This window comes from Sceloporus occidentalis, unplaced genomic scaffold (assembly GCF_023333645.1).
Source record: "Sceloporus occidentalis isolate IW3139 unplaced genomic scaffold, rSceOcc1.0.p SCAF_2, whole genome shotgun sequence".
NCBI classification, from domain to species: domain Eukaryota; kingdom Metazoa; phylum Chordata; class Lepidosauria; order Squamata; family Phrynosomatidae; genus Sceloporus; species Sceloporus occidentalis.
Window position 1 is genome coordinate 40,973,158 of NW_028316982.1, and position 20,610 is coordinate 40,993,767.

A 20,610-nucleotide genomic window follows, 5' to 3' on the forward strand; every position below is an offset into this window, starting at 1 on the left:
GTTTTTGCACATGGATTTCTTTGCTGCTTGAGTTTCTTCTTACACAATGAGTTTTCGAGGGAAAGTCTTTAAAAGGGACCCCAGTGAACGTTGGAGGAAGAAAAGGACGATTAGGCGAGCAAACCAAGGCGAAATCCCCAGGTTAAGTTGTGTATGTATATACAGTGTTCCTCTTCTGTATTTTGTCTAGTTCTTATTTCGTGCAAGTATTCCATTTTAGGCAATGTCAAGAGAGGAGAATCTAGACTAGTATTTATATGGAATATTCTGTAAAGCAAATTGACCCTATGAAGCTGGTGGACGTTCTGTTAGGGTAACAAGGTGTCATGATTCCAATCCTTTTCCCATTTCAGTTCAACTTAATTGAACAAATTTGATGTTGGCAAAATCAGATATGTATCATATATTTTTTTATATAGTCAAGCATTAAAAGCTCATTTTTAAAGAATGAAAGATATCACAGAGTATTATATACTGATAGGCCCACTGGTATTTTTATTGTGTTATTTTAAAGCATGGTTCATGAGAAAGCTGTTAAAAGTGTTTTGCATAGGTTAACAGCAGTCCATAGATTTGTTACTTATAACTGGAAGAAAATTAATCCTCCATGATTTGAAGAACTCATCAGATCATCAAACGTGGTATATATGATGGAACAGAGTTAGTCAGAGTTAGGGAATGGAAACAAAAGGAAAATAATACATTTATAGAAACAAATGATTTTTAAATTCCATTTTTGAATAATAATGTTCAAGGCATATACATTGCTGCGTATAATTCAGTGTGCTTAAAAACTCAGTGCAGTGAAATCAGTTTAAATCAAGTTTCCTCATATTATCTATGGGTTTAGAAGTCCTTTTTTCCCTCCTGTGGGAAAGCAAAAAAATAAAAGAGAAGAGGGAACTAACAATATTAAAGAGTGGTTTAGAAATTAAATGAGTTATATATTCTGATTGTCATCCAAGATATATATAAACACCAGTCAGGTTGTAGAAAATGTTAATGAAACTATGTATTTAATCTCAGTTAGTAGCCAAGCAGTTGGTTTTATGGGCTAATGTGAACAGGTTGGCATCTCCTGCATGGATGCACTGTAGTTTTCAAACACCCTTCATCCTAATAATCAAGATTTCAAAATTCAAATCTTTGGAGTTGTGATCTCTTAACCTGGTCTTGTGTGTTAATCTGTTTGCTCCCCCCCCCCCCGCCGCCCCCTTCTTCTAAAGCTAAAGGAGAATAAACAGAAATTCTGGCTGCAAGATGGTGAAAGCTGAGTTTGATATGTGTGTCTGTATGTGTTTTGGCCTGTTTTGGAGGAAATTGTGCCTTTGCAAGATTTTTGCCCACTCTGTAAATGTACAAAGTTTTAAAGTATGATAACTTCTATAGTTTTTTGTGCGTTTGATAACTTCTGTTTCTATTGATTCTACTTTTAAAAAGTAGACGCTTTTGATGGGTTGTTTAATATTTTTTTAATTTCATTTCAGTTCTATGCCGCCTTTCTCCCACAAAGGGACCCAAGGTGGCTTACAAGATAAAAACATTTCAAAACATCACAGTAAATATTTTAAAAACAAATTTATGTTAACATAAAAACATATAAAAGTTAAAATATAACATACACACACACACCCCCAAAATAAGCCACCCTATCATGACTTTTTAAAAAGCTTGCCTAAATAAATACGTTTTCACTTGCCAGTGAAAGGCAGAAAGGGAGTGGAGCAGCCTAGCCTCCCATGGCAAGCATACAATGGTAGCAAGACTGAGAGAAAGCATTCCTTGGAAGATCTTAGGTCTCTAATAGGTTCATAAGGGGAGTTAGAGTTTCTCAGATTGTCTGAATGTAAACTGTGTAGGGTTTATAGGTCATAACCAGCACTTGTAATCATGTCCAGAAACAAACTGGTAGCCAGTGAAGCTGTTTCAACAGGGGAATTACATGTTCCCTGTAACTGGCCCTGGTCAGCATTCTAGCTGGCATTTTGCATTCACTGAAGTTTCTGAGCAGTTTCCAAAGGCAGCCCAATTTAGAGTGTGTTACAGTAATCCAAAACAGGATATAATCAAGGCATGTGTCACTGTGACCAAATCTGACATCTCAAGAAATGGGCGCAGATGCTGTACTAGTTTTAGCTGTGCAAATGCATCCCTGGCCACTGCTCAGGCTCAGAGTGTGCAAATAGTCTGTCATTTTTTTGCTTGCTGTGTCCATAGGTGCTTGGCTTCACAAAGGGAGTAGATGCTGGAGACACTATTGTGCAAACTGAGCCAAAAAAGAGGATGATACTGGCCCGTTCCACACGGGCGGAAAGTACGGGCATGGCACGTACTAGGGTTAGAAAAGGGCATCCTTTCCGGACGCCCCTAACCCTAGTACATGCCGAGCACGTACAAAATGGCAACACCCAGTCTACATGGGCGCCGCCATTTTGACGTCGCAGATGCCTAGCGTCCGCACGTCACATGGTGGAAATGATGCCATGAGTGCACCATTGGCGCTTTGTGGCACCATTTCTGTGCCGCAAAAAGGAGCCGCTTCTTTTGGCTTCTTTTTGCTGCGCGAAGGAGCCTCGCGGTTTGTTTGCTGCGGCTCCTTCGCACAGCAATCACGGGCGCTGGCAGAGCACCCTTTTGGGGCTCTCTGTAAAGCGCCAATGATGATAAATTTTATTTATATACCACCTTTCCAAAGGATCAACGCAGTTTACAAAATGTATAAGTCTAGAAATGTTAGTAAAAAATTTGACCCCAAAAACCTGAGCTGACTTATCCATGGGTCAAAGTAAATACTGTATTTTGACTCTTATTTAAAAAGGAACTATCCCCTGGTAAAAGGCGTAATTTGTTCTGGGAACACTGACCCTCTCTACTCTCTCATCCATCTAGCCTTTAGTGTGAGCACAAATAGTTATGCCTGCTGGAATTTTGTAAGCTCTTTGGCATTATTTCCATTTGTTTCATTCTTTAGATCCTTTGTTACATACCCCTAAGTTTTACCCTCAACTTATCTATGAGCCATATCAAAATCCATAATTTTGGTTCCAAAACCTGCCCTCGACCTATACATGAGGTCAACTTACAGTTGAGTATATACAGTACTTGATACTCTTGTGATGAAGGTGAAAACTGTTGACAGGGCTATGGATTTTTTTTTATAGGCTGTGTCACTGTCTTGACAACTGACCTCAGTCTTAAAGAAGATATTGGATAAATTTCTTTTGATCCCTAGCTGTGCATTACACATTTACCAAACTAGTATTTGATTTTTATCTGGCATGCTATTACATGTCTCAGAACTCTAGACAGTCTGCTTTCATTGTTTCATTGCAAAAGGAAGATTCAGTTACTTAAGATTGTTGAGAGATGATACAGAAAGTACGTGCAAAAACCTCTCCATCAAACTTAATGAGACACTGGAGACTGATGGAGATGGATGGTGGAATTTTTTGAAGATTTATTATTGGATTTCCTGAACATTGAAAATTTTGCTTCTTGAAGACTGAAGATCTTCTTTCTTCTTTTAAAGTGTGGCCACAGGAACCCTCATTTTAGATTAAGGCCATAGTATTGTAAGTGAATTCAACCACCACAGACTTTTCCTGATGTAAAGCTTCCTGCCCTTCTCTCTAGTTTCTCCTGCATCAAACTACAGCTTTAGGGCAAGTAACATTAGAGGGAAATTGTATGACAGAGCAGGGAGCTTCAGGGGCAATTAATATTTGTGAAGTGATGAGAGGGAAGGAATTCAGGTTCTCATTCAATTCATAATATGAGTTAGGTCTATGTAATCACTGAAACAACTGAAGAAACAAGAGACCTGTTAATAAGGAGGGACCATAATTCAGTAGTAGAGCACATGCTTTACATTGCTTAGGGTTCCAGTCAAACATCTGGCTCATGTGTCAGATATTGGGGAAAGTCTCCATTCACTATCTTGGATAACTGCTGCAAAACAGAACAAACAAGGTATTTGGTTATTTGCAATTAAAGTGATCAAGTAGACCAGAGGTTAAAAGTACTTAATTGCAAATAACTAATACATAAGAATTCTAACTTAGCAAAGGATAATTTTATTCTTTTTCAAGTGTAACTGTATCTTTTTTAGTTTATTATACAGTGTGCCCTTCCCTTATGCGGAGATCCATTCTGCCATCCCCCTGCGTAAGGGAAAACGCATCTGCTTGAGCCCCATTAAAAGTAATGGGGCTCGTGCACGCGGCACACTGTGGGATGTGGGGCGCCACCTTGCGCCCCATTACTCAAGAGGAGTTTTTCCAGCGTGGCTTCCAGCATATGGCACACCCACCTATAACACAGGCACGCTATATTACTTTAGAGTACTTTAGCTATATCTCAGCTAAATGGTAGAGGAATATCACATGGTTCAGTATTTACATGACCATGTGCCCAGGGACGTAGCTAGGATTTTAGGAAGGGGGGGTCCAGACTAAGTGCCACCATTATAATGGGGCTTGAGTGGTGCGGCGGCGCAGCAGCACACACCATTCATTTTTCTAATGGAAGGGGGGGTCCAGACCCCAAGAACCCCCCCCCCCTTGGCTACATCCCTGATGTGCCTACTACATGCTAGCTTGTTGGATTCAGTTTTTTTTCAAAGTTACATAAAAGATTATTATTTTAGTAGCTTTTGTGAAATGTGGTGTTTTTTTTTTTAAAAAAAAATTGCAGTTATGAGAACTAACTAAATCATTTTACATGATTTGTTGGAAACACCATCCTGGTTCAAAAACAAGATCTACAGCATTTTAGAGATCTCATAAATGTTCTATAGAGCTTTTTTATTTGCATATGCATCACAACTTGTTTTAGAATAATTCTGTGCCACTCTTAGGGTATTTTTGGAGGGCAAACTGCAGTTCCTTCCTGTTGTTGATTCTCTTTTAAATTGTGTCTCATTCAACACAGAGGCAGTATGTTCTAAACCTTTTTCTTCTTAAGTATGTATTAAAATAAGATATAGACTCTATTCAAAACTTAACTGTGCTAGTCTGGAAAATAAGTATGCAAAGGGATCTTGTAGCACCTTTGAAACTAACTAAAAGAAGAAGCTGGTAGTGTGAGCTTCCGCAGACTTGAGTCTGAGGAAGTAAACTCATGCTACCAGCTTCTTACTTTCAGTTAGTCTCAAAGGTGCTACAAAATCACTTTGCATACTGATACAGTTTCTATGACCTGCTATTCTGTCAGTTTGATTCCTGGCTTATTTAGCCTCTATATGGGTTTTCTTGATTTCACAGTTCACAGCCTATAACTTCCCACCCAATATTTCCCAAGTAGAACAAAATAAACACTTGTCTCAAAGGCATATTTGCTGACAATATACAGCTAGCCATCCCTATCCCGGGATGGTTCCAAGAATCTTAATTATATTCTGAAAGGACACAATGTGCCAAGAATTTCCAATGCAGGTGATTATGGGGAAATTATAGGATGCATAATACAATATATTACATTATATACATATTTTTGCTGCAAATAGGTTTACAGTCATCCCTTTGTATCGGTGGGGATCCATTCTGGTCCCACCTGCAGATAAAAAAAAATGTGGAACCTTAAGTGCTGTTGTTTTCTTTTGTGGAGTGATATGTGCACAGCCACATATGTCTCCATTACAAACAGTGGGGGCTTGCTGTCCATGGAAGCCTGAATCCCTGGATGGCAAGCCCACAGATAAGAACAGTGCACAGTATAATATAAACATAATGCAGGAGATGTGCATTTGTTAGTGTTCAGGAGGCCAGGTCGCTTCCTATTTGGGGGGGAAAAGGCCAACCAAAAACACAATGCAGTCTGGCACTGGGTTCATTATGAAGCAACTTCAGCTTCTTTTTGTTTGATTTTTGATCAGTTTTATAGTATTTTAATGTGGTGATTTTAAAATGGTTTTAAAACGTTGTTGTTGTTAGCTGCCATCGAGTTCGGCTATGACTCATGGCGACCCTGTGGATGAGACATCTCCAAGAATCTCTATCTTCCATTGCCCTGCCCAGATCCTGCAAGCCCTTGCCCATAACCCTCCACCACACCCCGACTGAGTCTATCCAACTGGTCTGTGGTCTTCCTCTCTTTCTTATACCCTCTATCTTTCCTAGCATTATTTTTTTTCTAGTGATCCATGCCTTTTCTCATTATGTGGCTAAAGTACGATAGTCACAACTTGATCATCTATGCTTCCAAGGAGAGCCCTGGTATGATCTGTTCAAGAAAATTTTTTGCTAACATTTTTCATTTGTTGTGTCCTATCCTGGGAGAAAGGCAGCATATAAATAAAGTAAATGAAACAAACTTCCAGCAAATTTGGGGTTCTGGGAATCAGCTGAAGGCTTTGAAAATGAGCTGGAGGGGTTTCATTCAGCTTATGGGCCACACCTTGCCCACCTCTTCTCATAACCCCTCAAATTATCTTTTGTTTATGTATTTAAGTTTATGGAATTCACTGAATTCCTTTTCTTGTTAATGGAAATGATGCAGTTAATGTTCGCTTGGACATGTAAACCCACTGGATGACCTTGGGCAAGTCACACTCTCTCACCCTCAAAGGATGGCAATGGCAAACCTCTTCTGAAAAAACTTGCCAAGAAAATCCCATGATAGGTTAGCTTTAGAGTCACCATAAGTCAGAAACAACTTTAGGTCATATAACAACAACATACCATCCCATATTTTGAACAGGATTCTATACCAACATACCATTCCATATTTTGAACAGGATTTTATTTATTGAACATTGGATGACAGCAGAACAGAGAAAACAATTCCTGTCCCTTATCTTTGAGTGCTAGAAAGTAGATTTGAGGGCTGTAGCATGTGTCCATGTCAGAGTGACTATTCACTTAGCAGACATACACCTTGCACTCTTACTGTTCAGCTTCTGCCAGTGGTTTTGCCTTCAGAATTGCCTTACCTCTGGCTACTATGTTTATTCATTTTCAGTACTCCCAGTCAGCCTGTATTAGGTGAAGTAGCAAAAGATGAGAGTTCCTGATTCACATGTTTAAGTCCCTGGGAGAAATAGTCTTAAACACATGATAACAGTGGAACACTGAACTCAACTTGAACTGATTTTTTTACTAGATCAAACAGTATGATTTGCTGAAATAGGCATTAGTATAACTAGAACTGAGTGTGAGCAAAATGTGAAGAAGTACTGCAAGGTTTTGCTCTAAAGCAGGGGTTGGCAACTGCAATAAGGACAGGGACCATTTTCTCTTCCTTTACCTGCCTGACAGGTCACAGTAGCATGTGTTTCCCAAAGAACAGATGAGGGGACTGGAGTGGGTGTCCCCACCAACTGTCAAGAATACTTTAAATGTTGAGGGAAATAGCTTTTGCAAGAGGCTTTGCTCTGATGCCACAACCAAATACAATTCCCAGAATTCCATAGCACAGAGCCATGGCAGTTAAAGTGGTGCCAAACTGGATTATATATGCAGTGTGGATGCAGCCTTAGTGTTCTTAAAAGGTCATCAGTCTCTCAAATGCTATCTCTAGATATGAAAATATGAGGACCCTCAAAAAGAATGCAGAGTATGCAGAGGTGCTTAACACATGTTTGCACAAAGTGTGCCCAAAGTGACATGATGTCACATTTAGTCATCATTTTGGCCAATTTGGGGGCTATTTGGGTGGGAAGGTCTGTTATGGGAGCAAAGGAGTTAAGGAAGGAAACCGCTGTTTCTTAGGCATTTGGGGGGACAGGAGGGGGAATTGCCCTAAAATCAGCCCTTTTAAAATCCCAAATTGGTGGGATCTGGGGCCTTTGAGGGGCTTCAGTGGGTTCCCAAAGGCAACATGCACAGACTGCACTTTGCTCACTCCTGCTCTAAAGGGAAGGAAAGCATATATTTTAATTGTAAGAAATTTACACTTATAAGAATTGTTAAATTATATGTTGACCAATTACTGAAACCTCAGTCTGCTTACAAGGTATATCTAAGTCACATTGTCTCTAATTTCAAAAAGTGATTGTCTCTGATTTCAAAATATTTTGGAGAGAATCATAAAGCAGTGGAATCTGAATTATTTTTAGTTAATAACAGAGTATGTTCCTAGTTATTAATAAGCAAAGTGCATTAAAAAAAATTTTTTAAAAAAATCTCCTTGTTATTTGAATCAGTTGAATGTGTGTATTTGTGTGTCCTTCTAGAGACCCAAGTCCTTATTTTCCTATCATTTCCAATTACCCTGAAGTGATGAGATGTTTTCATGGTCAATTTAACTCCAACAACACCACAGCTTCCTTGCACTTTCTTAGCAAATTCAGATTGTCAAGAGAAGCTGCTCTTGGAAATCATTTGGAAACTTCATGGGGTTCAAGATACTATGGCTCGTGTATAGTGTGTGAGTTCAATACCAGCCAGGGGCTCAGGGTTGACTCAGCTTTCCATCCTTCTAAGGTCACTAAAATGAATACCCAGCTTGTTGGGAGCAATTGGCTTATACATTGTAAACTGCTTAAGTGCACGGTTAAACAGTACCGAACTGTACTTGCTCTTAAAATTCTGTGACAGAGGCAGGGATCATGTCATAATGACGATATTGTCTGGATACACTCTCAGTCTCAGAAGTGCCAAACGTATTTTCATTTTTTTTTAAAGTTAAAGAGACTCAGAAGTCAGTTATGTCAGCTTCCAAAAATGGGGTGATGTACTTCTCTCAGGCATTGCTCTGGTACAGCACTGTTACTGTGGCTTTTTAAAAACAGTAGTTACATTGCACTTCTTCCAGTGTTAGATTTCTGAACTATAGATCTGATCCTTTCTGTTCCTTGAACAGAATTCTCCTATCTTGTGCTGCTCTAATGTGTATCCTAAAGAGATTATATCAATACTATATTTTCTCAATGTTTTATAATACTAAGATTTGTTACAGATCAAAGGCTGCAAGAACCTTATGAAAGCTGAGGCTAACTTTTTATGCTTTGGCCTGTAACAGAGCAGGAACAGATCTATGAACAGGGTGAAAAGGGAAGGTGGAATCTGTTTGCACCTTCTTCCCTATATCAGATCTTTGGTACTTTTGCTTCCTGGTGAAAGTTAAGTTATGAGGGTGTAATTTAGCCAAAATGCACTAATCCACAGCCACAATCTTTAGAACACAAATGAAGTTACACATAACATACCCTTCAACTGTCCCAATTTGTAATCCTGCTTTTCTAAGTGCTATTAAAATATCCCAGTTTTGGGGGGTAATTGGCTTGGATTGAGATATAACAATATATGTAAACAAAGGTTTGGAACATATATAATGAGATATGAAAGAAGAGGTAAGAAACCCAGAAGTAAAGAATTTGATAGATAAACAGATTTTTTTTTTAAAGTGTAGGAAAAGTTGTTTTGTTGTTGATGTTGTGACTGTATTTTGTTTCTGTAATAATCTCTTGTTAGTTTGTAAGCTTTATAAAGTTTTAAAATTTGGTTTCTTTTTTTATCTTCTGTAGATGACTTTAAAGGAAAAAAATATTTTTTTAAAAAATGCCCCAGTTTCTTTCCCATCCTTGTACTGTCTTTTTTTGGTCCTCAGCTTACTTCTGGGGAGACAGGAGGCAGAATCTTGCCCTTCTTAGTAGACTCATGCAAAAGCAAACTGCTGCAGCCTCTGCTAGCTTGTGTGTTATTTCTCATTAATAACTGACCACACTCTAATGTTGCTTGGCCAGATGTATCCCGTTTTTCATATGTGAAATGTTGGAGGGTACTTAAAGGGTTTGCTACAGTAGAAATCTGTTCATACTTAAAGGGTTTGCTACAGTAGAAATCTGACAATTTGGCTCATACCATGGTTCAAGGAGTTCCTATCTCCACACATACTCAGCCAACTCCAGCTGGAGAAAACAAAACAAAACAAAAACTTTACATAGAGAGAGAGAGAAAGAGAGAGAGCTACAGAATCAAGGTTTACTGACTAGCAGCAGGAGGACTTTATTATAATGGCTTTCTGTGTGTTTTTGTTTTTGTTGTTTTGTTTGTTTGTTTTTAATGACTAGTGTCTTGGATGATCTTCAAAATACTGAGCATTTCAAGTTTCTGGTTCTTTTGAGCAGGGTAGAATAACTGAGTTCTTATCCACCCATATCCTCATGAGTTCTGGACAGAGATAGTGAGAATTTCTCTCTTTCTGCATGAGAAAATTAGGGCTCTCTGCATAAAATAAATCAAATATTGGTTTCATTTGTAGGGGTTTCTTTGTGCATATAATGAAGATATCTTCTTTAGTACTTTGGAGTTACAGAGGCTCAGCCTGATTGTCCTCTTCCTGCCTATGCCCTGTTGCTTTCTCTTATTGGAAACAAATATGTAGCAAATCCTGTTTTAAAGATGAAGCCCTTTGATCTCATCTAGCAGAGGATTTTTAAAATGTATTCAGCTGGTTGAAGTAGAGGGGACTGCTCTAAATTGTGGAGAAAGGACTTTAACAGACTGGTGGGGTGAGGGCTGAGCGTCCCCATGCTCAAAGCCCTCACTGAGCTTCTCGGGTGCCATCTTGGCACACACCTGTTCAGATGGCATGCACCATGATGATGCCTCTTTGGCGTAGTGCCCAAACAGCACTTCACCAAAGGGGCGTCATCAAGCCGTGCCACGACGTCTGTGGCACCCTTTCGAGGGCACAAAAAGGAGCCATTTTTTTCTGGCTCTTTTTGTCCTCTACAGAGGCCAGATCGGTGCTGTGGCATGCAGTTGCCGTGGCACCAATCCAGGGCAGAAAGGGGCGACATCTCGTAGAGCCCCAAAGTTAACAATTAGGGAAAATTAGAGTTAACTAGGCTTAAAGTTGGTATGCATTGTCTGATTCCTGACAGCCAACATAGGCAGGATACTAGTTAAATGCTATGATACAGTAGGATTTATAATCTGCCCTTAGGTCCTTATTTTAAAATCATTTTATTCAGGTTACACCACCATGCTTTTTATGTGCAAGTTTTCAATTTTGTAAGTTTTTATATCTACCCACTGCATGGCACAGGTATTGGGATCATGTGGCTCTCCAGATGTTGTTAGACTTCAAGCCCTTGCAGCCTTAGCCAGCCTGCAGGAACGGTATCTGGAGAGTCTCATGATTTCCATTCCTGATATATAATGACTCATATTGTAAACGATTCCCCTAACTGAGGTGTATCTGCACTGCAGAAGTAATGCAGTTTCATACCACTTTAACTGCCGTAGCTAATACTTTGGAATTTTGGGATTTGTAGTTTGTTACGGCTCCAGAGCTGTCTGTCAGAGAAGGTTAATATCTCACAAAACTACAGATCCCAGCAGTCCATAGCACTGAACCATGGCAGTTAAAGCAATATCAAACTGCATTAATTCGGCAGTGCAGATTTGACCAGAAACAACAGAGAGAATCACAAAGGTAATTGACTCTACTCTCCCCTCCCTCCAAAATCCTGTTAAAAATGTGCCAATTTCTTCTATGTTTGAGGAATACCCAGAGCAACTTTGTGACACTACAATCAACAGAAGCAGAATCATAATTAAATCAAATTACTCAGCTTAGCCTTGAATTCAGTCATTTGACTTTAAAAAAAGTGCATCAAAACTACTGTGAGGTTTAGTGGATATACAAGTATACTAAGTAGTGCTAGTATTTTTCTGCTGTGATAACTTTACCTTCATGAAAAGGGAAGATGTCTTGGAACTTAGAACAGGCTTTTCTTTATTGTAAGTGTCCTATGTGGACACTTGATGGAGAGACCTCCAGGTTAACCTTTTATCAACAACCCTTCTCAGTTTCAAAGACCTGAGTAGGGCTGTTGATAACAAGATGACTTGGAGATCTCTCATTCATAGAGTCACTATAGGTCGAAGTTGACTTTACAGCAGTTAGCAACAAGCAAGTTTCCAAGTATCTCATAGTGAGATGACTGTCAGGTGATTGTAGCTGACAGTGCCCTTCCACCAGTAGAATAGACACTATTGGTAAGTCAATTTCTCTTTCCCAACTACAGCTTCCCATTCGCTGCATCAGCTATGGATGGTTGGAGGGACTGCTGAAACATTTTTTTTGATGTGAGTAGTGGATTGTAGGAGGAAGAAAAGAGAGCAGAACCCCATTATACATAACTAGAAGTCTGCTTGTGTAATGTTTGATTTAGTTCCATATGATGAAATATCTCCCAGCCTCCTAGAGTGCTGTTTACTTTACATATCTCCTTGATATCATCTAGCTATCTCTTCATCTTTACTTTATATATTTTCATTTTTCATCATCCACCACTTCTGCCAACATTCATCAATTATTGCGACATATATCTTTTTTTTTTTTTTTTTTTTTTTTTTTTTTTTTTTTTTGCAGCTGTGGCTATTTCCCTTTGCATCTGATAAAAAAAGATGGATTAGAGTTTGCATATCACATTTTTGTGAAGATTTTCTGTGTAATTGGGGGAGGTAGATATTTCCATTTTCATCAGTGCAATGGAAAGAAGATTCATATCAGACATGGATGTGTGTTCACCTTGCAATATTAACCAATTGGGTGGTAATTTATTTCAGAAGCAGCTGTTTGTTTGTTCCATTTATGCCATATGGAGGCTTCTTTGGCCAGCAGAAGATACTTACTTGAAATGAATTACCTCTTATATTAAGAGTGCATCTACACTGCACACTTCAACTGTTCTGTTTTCATCCTATGGTATCCTGGACTTTATAGTTTGGTGAGACACTTAGAATTATCTCTTAGAGAACTCTACTGTTATAGTTCCATCCACAAAATGGAGCCATGGCAGTTGAAAAGCTAGCAATCTTCTTTTGTATTCTTTAGAAATAAGCATAATCAATCTGGAACAGAAACCAGTATCAGAAGCTATAGAGGAGGAGCACCACTGATGATTTGTGTAGTCAGGTCCTACTCAGTGAAGTCAGACACATAACACACAGTTATAATCACCTGTTTATCCACATCATTATGTCATAGAATCATAGAGTTGGAAGAGACCACAAGGGCCATCCAGTCCAATCCCCTGTAATGCAGGAAAGCATAATCAAAGCATCCCCTACAGATAGCCATCCAGCCTCTGTTTAAATACTTCCAAGGGAGGCTTCACCACACTCCGAGGGAGTGTTGAACAGCTCTTACTGTCGAACAGCTCTTATTGACAAGAAGGTCCTCCTAATGTTCCTAATTTTCCTGTGGCTTGCATATATTGTTCCATGTTCTAGTCTCTGGGGCAGCAGAAAACAAGCTTGCTCCATCCTCAATGTGACACCCCTTCAAATACTTAAACAGGGCTATCATATGATCTCTTAACTGTCTCTTCTCCAGGCTAAACATACCCAGCTCCCTCTTTCCTCATAAAGTATGGTTTCCAGACCCTTCAGCAATTTGGTTGCCCTCCTCTAGATACGCTCCAACTTGTCAACATCCTTCAGGTGAGGCCTGACCAAAGCAGAATAGAGTGGCACTATTATTTTGTTTGATCTAAACACTATACTTCTAGTGATGCAGCCTAAAATCACATTGGCCTTTTTAGCTGCCAGATCACACTGTTGACTCATGTTCAACTTGTGATCTACTAGGACTTCTAGATCCCTGTAGCCTTGTTAAGCCAGGTGTTCCCTCATTTTGTTCATTTTGTTAGCTTTGGTCCAGTTTTCTAATCTATTAAGGTCATCTTGAATTTTGATCCTGTCCTCAGGAGTATTAGCTACTCCTCCTAATTTGGTGTCATCTGCTATTTTGATAAAAATGCCCTCTATTCTTTCATCCATGTAATTGATAAAGATGTTGAATAGCACTGGGCCCAGGACAGGACCCAACAATATCCAAGAAAGTGCTCTGCTTGCTTCCACTGAACTAAGGTTGCCAGAGTGAAAACTGCTGAGGGCTCCTGCACATTTAATGGTTTTATAGAAGAAGGAATTTCGCAGAACAAAAAAGTCTAGGGGAAAAAAGCAGTACTACAAGAAAAGGTTCAGTTTATTAAAAGCAAAATAAAAGAAGTGAGTTGAAAATATTATCAGTCTTACAGGCAGACAGAAATCGTATAAGATCTGTGTGCTTTGCCTGAAGATAGAATCAAATAAAAATATAAAATATCTTATAAAAATGCTAGTATAGCCAGTATGTACAAGGCTAAGAAACTATATATCCCAACCAGTGAGCAAAGTACATGGAGATGTCAGACATTCAAAGTACAAATACAGGTAGGTTTTCAACACCTCCAAAAAAACATGTGGGAGGGATAACAATGTGAGCCTATTACAGATATAAGGTTAATAGAAATAAAACCAGATGTGTTTTGACAAAAAGTCTTCAGTGGTAAAGATTGGCTGTTAAAACAGCTTAGGAGGTATATCAATTTGTGTGGACACATCCAGTATGAATAAGTAGATAGTTATCCAATATAAACTGTATCCTGGATGTCGCACAAAGCTTGCTCCCTCCTCAATATGACATACCTTCAAGTATTTAAACAGGGCTATCATATCACCTCTTAACCTTCTCTTCTCCAGGCTAAACATCCCCAGCTCCCTAAGTCAGTCCTCATAGGGCATGGTTTCCAGACCTTTCACCATTTTAGTTGCCCTCCTTTGGACACACTCCAGTTTTTCAATGTCTTTTTTGAATTGTGGTGCCCAGAACTGGACACAGTATTCCAGGTGGGGCCTGATGAAAGCAGAATAGAGTGGCACTATTACTTCCCTTGATCTGGACACTATACTTCTATTGATGCAGCCTAAAATCACATTGGCCTTGTTAGCTGCAACATCACACTATTGACTCATGTTCAATTTGTGGTCTACTTGGACTCCCAGATCCCTTTCACACGTAGTCTCTTTCCGCCAGGTGTCCCCCATCCTATATCTGTGCATTTCATTTTTCTGCCCTAAGTGCAGTACCTCACATTTCCCCGTATTGAAATTCATTTTGTTAGCCTTGGTCCAGCTTTCCAATCTATCAAGGTCATTTTGAATCTTGATCCTGTCCTCTGGGGTATTAGCTACTCCTCCTAATTTGGTATCATCTGCAAATTTGATATGTATACCCCCAATTCTGTCATCCAAGTCATTGATAAAGATGTTGAATAGCATTGGGCCCAGGTGTTGCTTCTTATGTGGCTGTGATGAAGAACACCTATTTCAATTTCCCCTTCTTTACAGTCATTAAAGGTACAAGAGTCCCTTCCATTTTCAGTCTGGCAAGCCTATTTCATTCTCTTTTTCATGTGAATAATTTTTCAATGTTCCAAAAGCATTTTTTAAATTTAACTCAACCTTCTGAATTGATTTTTCCCTTCCTTGATTATCACCTTATGAGGACATGCACAGACTGGCATCTTGCTGATTTTCTATTGGCCTCTCAATGTTCTGCTTCTCATTTCCCTTGTGCAAGATGCTCCAAATGTACAGAGATAGCAAGATAGTCAATCACTCTTGCTGCCTCCACTACATAGGGAATACAACATCCTTGTATCAATGCAGCTTGAGGGCACACAATGAACTGTTAGGATGTAACTGAACAAGTATGGCTGTGCAGAAGACTTTAAGCAGTTCAGTAGCGGAGCCACAAAATAAGATCGTGATGGGGGAAACAGTATGCGTTCAGCTCTAGGTTGTGAGACTCTGTGTCCTGGGTTTTACCAGTAGTTGTATCCAAAGTTGCTGTACATCCACTGCTTTGCCCCATTGCTTCAAAAAATATCTTTGTATCAAATGTATCCTCTGAGTGTGGTTAGATTTTGACACCTCAGGCAAATTGTGTGCTGTGTCTGCTTCTATGAAATCAATTATGAGGATATTTTTAGTTGTCATTGCTGGAAGAGCTACAGTGTTGTGACTGTAACAAACACTGAGGGCTTGTAGAAGGTTGGATTTTATTTAATGATTGACAAGCTACATATTGAAGCAAACATATGTTTGTGCATGTGTGAGCCTACATATCCTCTCTCTCTCTCTCTCTCTCTCTCTCTCTCTCTCTCTCTCTCTCTCCTTCCCCCCTTCTCTCTCTCGTGTGTGTGTATTTACAGCTGTGCAGTGTAGTAAAAATGTTGTCTAGTCCTGGCACCAGCTCCAGCCAGCTGCATGATGAGGGAGGCTTTACTGTGGATAATGGATAAGGAAGACTCCATTTTATACTCTAGCAAATAACTGTTCTGTAGAAATTGGGTGTAATAGTAAGAGCACGCTGGTGAGTGCCTCTTTTTATAGCCACATCATTATTTGCATCTAGCTAACATAATTTATTACTCATTTAAGCTAGCAAATATCAAAAAAGGCATTATAAAAATCCAATCCTGCCCCATTCAGTCTTGGCACAGAGACTGCCTAATTGGTTCATTTCCAGGAGAACCAGACGAATTAAATTTAGTAAAGAGACAATCCTGGGACTGTTAAAGCTTTCAGCTTGCCTAGCTCAGTTGCAAATCTCGCAGCAAGTATCAGTAGAGAGAAATGCACTAATTCAAAGTGTATGAGGCTTCTGGCTGCTTTTTTATGGCAATTTTCTTCATATGAAAATAAAACTCTAGCAAAAAAAAAATCAGGATTTTCCACTGAAGACCCAAGAAGCAAGCCACTCTCAAAATGATGTTAAGAGTGCCATATCCCAAGCTATTGCTTCATACAGAGTACAAAACCAGTAATACTGAAACTGAATTTTGATGGTTACAGTTCTTGGTAAGTCAAAGTAGTGAGACTATCCAGATACTGTCTTCTTCCATTGGTGCCTCATGGACTGGAGAAGGTCTTCACCATGTCATATCCGCCCACCTTCTCCCTGTTTTGAACATAGGAGACCCAGGGGCCTCCCCCTTACAAGATGTCAGTTACATCAATGAATGCAATTCATAGTCCATATGGTCAACATTTTAGTTTGATTTTCTATACAAAAACTGTTTAAGCCCCTTTGACTTCACTAGAACCTGAACTAAATGCTGTATTCTAATGAGGGATTTTCACCTTATAGCACTTTAGGACACCCCCCCCCAAAAAAAAAAAATATCTGTGATACTTAAAGTATGTAAAGCTAATAATTGTTTCTGAAATATACAGCAATAGCAAGTATATTTCTGTACCACTTATCAGTGCACTTAAGCACCCTCTAAGTGGTTTACAGTGTGTAAACTAATTTCCCCCCAACAAGCTGGGTACTCATTTTAGTGAACTTGGAAGGATGTCAGGCTGAGTGGACCCTGAGCCCCTGGCTGGTATTGAACTCACAACCTTCTGGATTGTGAGTGAGTGTCTGCAGTACAGGCATTTAACCACCATACCACCAGATAGTATTGATCCTGACAACAAAGTAAATGTGAAGCCTGATCATTTATGTTGTTGATGTTTCTGATTGATGGTGACCCTAAGAAAAACCAATTATGGTTTTTTCCCCCACAGGTGTGTTCAGAGGGGGTTCCCTTTTCCTTCCTTTGAGACTGAGAGAGCATGACTTGCCAAAGGTTATCCAGTGGGTTTGCATGGCTGAGTGAGGATTTGAAGCCTGGTTTACAGAGTTATAATCTAATGCTCAAAACACTACATGGGGCTGTTTCCCAGTAGTTGTGCTATACACATCCCCCATTCTAACAATTAATTCATAGTGTTTCTGTTCCTCACATCTTTATGTTCCATTGGCTTCAGCAAGACTAAATAGAACTTAATTTTAACTAGAATGACACTTTGGAAGAAGACCCAAGCAATTTGTGTGTGTGTGTGCATGTGCGTGTGTGTGCGCGCGCCTTCAGCTTGCCTGTTGACCTATGTAGACTCCATAAATTTTATTGCGTTTTTTAGGCAAGGAATACTCAGAGATGGTTTTGCCAGTTCCTTCCTCTGAAAATACAGCCTAGATAACCTAGTATTCATTGACAATCTCCCATCCAAGTACTAACCAGAACTGACCTTGATTAGCTTCCAAGATCAGATAGGTGCTTTTAGCCATGAGCGATTTGTACACATGGTAGGGAGCCCTGATGGTGCAATGGTTAAATGCCTGTACTGCAGTGCAAGATTGTGAGTTCAATCCCAGGAGCTCCAAGGTACACGCAGCCTTGTATCCTCCCAAAGGTTGCTATCGTGTTGTGGTCAATTAGCTTACACTTTGTAAGCCACTTAGGGAGTGCTGGTTCACTGATAAGCAGTAGAGAAATGTACTTGCTATTGCTATTGCTATGGTGATAAATCATAGTAAATGCTAGATTGTGGATGTGCATCTGCTGTGCTAATGAAAAAAGTATCTGTTTGGCACATGAGCCTGTCGTTTCTGGGATGAATGTCTGAACCAAAGTGTGCAAAGTCAAGCATTTGACTCCGTTCAATTGATGGAGAATATGAGCCAAGTCTGTGACTGTGGGTTATACTGACAATTAGTGCACTGGTCATGGTATTTTGTTCTTACTGTGATATGTTTACTGGAAAGGATGCTTCTTATTTAGTTTACTTACAAGGAGGTGGGACACCCCCCCCCCCCCCATTGCTCTTTGCAGTATATTTTGCACAGCGATTTTCCAGGTTTTGAAATCATGAGCAGTTTCCATGGATAGTGCAAGTTTTTCCTTTGAAACAGTTGCTTTCCATGCATAGATGCAGGCAGAAACAGTGACTGAGCTGAACAAATCTGACATTCTGTCCCTCGTGTTTATTTTTCTCAGGTTCTTAATCTCTGAGTAGGCCTAGAGCTGAGGAGCTGGTATTTTTCTCATGGAATCCATTTGAACACTTCCTCTCAACATTAACAAGCTCTTCAAAATTCTGCCTTTACAGGGAGGAGTATTTCAGGAAGTTGTGAAGGTCACGGTGGTTGAGTGGAGTCAGTGTGTGGGTGGAAGAAACAGTGGAAAGTAATTTTGCACTGGCAGTAGAGCTGTACAAATCAGGAATAACAAAACGTGGGGGGGGGGGGGTACAAAACCTTCTAGTTGATCAAATGTGCTGTGTTAGTAAGAAATGTGAATCCTATAAACAAAGTACAGTAATTTCAGTAAAACCTCCTTCACTTCATTGTATAAGCTAACCAAATGACTCTCCAAAATCAAGATTATTCTACACTTTGCACTTTTTCTCCTTGGCTTTCTATGCAGTTACTCTCAAGTTTGTAACATAATATGGGCAACTTTTCTTTACTGATGCTTTTTGAGATGGCAACATCACACCCAAGACAGAGTAATCTTGAGTTTAGAATTTCTTAAGTCAGCTAAACTCTAAGGACAATTCAAAGTGAAAGTGAAGTGAGAGGATCTCCTTATCCCCTTTATCTCATTAAAATGATGTTTGTTGGATCAGGTGTATATTTCACCTTGTGCTCCTCTGCAGACTTCAAAAAAGGTATTCTAAGCTTCTTGAAAACAGTACGTTCTAAACAAACAATACCATCTGCAAGTCCTCTCTATAAGCAAAATATTTCATTTCAATGCCTGGATATAATGTGTTTTGTCCTATTAAATCAATCTTTAGGGTTTATTTAAAGCTTGTAGGTTGCATTTAGCAAGAAACACCATACATGTTGTTTATCTGTGTTGATTTTAGCTGAGATATTACAGTGGTCCCTTGGTATCCACTGGGATTTGGTTCTAGGAGCCCCCGTGGATAACAAAATATGTGGATGCTCAAGTCACATTAAATACAATGCCATAGTAAATTGGTGCCTCTTATATAAAATGGCCAAAATCAAGGTTTGTTTTTTTAGAATGTATATATATATATATATTGGGAATATTTTCACACCGTGAATGGTTGAATCCATAGATAAAAAATATGTGGATATGGAGGGCCTACCGTTTTTTATTTGTAGATCTTATTTATATCATTACTCCGGTTTTGAGGTTCCTCCACTGGCTGCCTATCAGCTTCCGGGCCCAGTACAAGGTGTTGGTTATCACCTTTAAAGCCCTAAATGGCTTGGGTCCAAGCTATGTCAAGGACCGCCTCCTCCTGTACAATCCTCCCCGCGCTCTCCGGTCCTCTGGGAGGAACTTACTGCAGCCTCTAAAATCTAGGCTTGCGGCGACCTCCCAGAGGGCGTTCTCTGCTGTCGCCCCCAAACTCTGGAACGACATGCCGAATGAGATCCATCAGATAACATCATTAGACAGCTTTAAAAAAGCGGTCAAGACGGATCTCTTCCGCCAGGCCTTTCCAGATTAACCATCCCGGCCCAGGTTCCCTGATTCCCTCATTCCTCCCGTGGCCCCATCTTAGTGATGGTTGAGGATCAACAGAGGGATATCAGGGTTTTTAATTTTTAATTGTTGTTTTTATGCTTTGATATTGTGTTTTTAATATGTTATACTGTTTAATACTGTCTTAAGGGGGGGCGGATAAAGTGTTTTTAATTGTTATATTTTATATTTTACTGTTGTCAACTGCCCGGATTGGTTTGCCATAGGGCAGTATACAAATTATTATTATTATTATTATTATTGTTATTATTATTATCTTATTTGCTCTATGCTGCATACTTCCAGGTATATATAAGCCAGACTGCCTTACTGAGGTTCCATTTTCACTTCGAGGAGTTCAAAGATATTCCTCTGTTACATTTTTTATCCCCAACTGTCATACACCACAGGCTTGTTTGGATAAGAGTCACAAAAAATAGCCAGCCCCCTCTGAAGCATGTGTCTCATTTTTATGGAAGGCATCTAAGGCATTTCAA

At 39.5% G+C, this 20,610-nt stretch overlaps 1 protein-coding gene across 10 annotated transcripts in view; it reads left to right on the forward strand.

Moving 5' to 3' along the window:
• Positions 1-20,610, forward strand: part of DOCK10 (dedicator of cytokinesis 10) — a 187,819-nt gene that overhangs the window by 39,853 nt on the left and 127,356 nt on the right. Inside the window, exon 1 of one of the 10 annotated variants that reach the window (XM_089509218.1) lies at positions 47-151. The exons of the other annotated variants lie outside the window; for them this stretch is intronic. Coding sequence (XP_089365344.1) covers positions 47-151 — 105 coding nt within the window. Of the gene's footprint in view, positions 1-46; positions 152-20,610 lie in introns of those variants that run through there. 10 annotated transcript variants of the gene reach the window in all.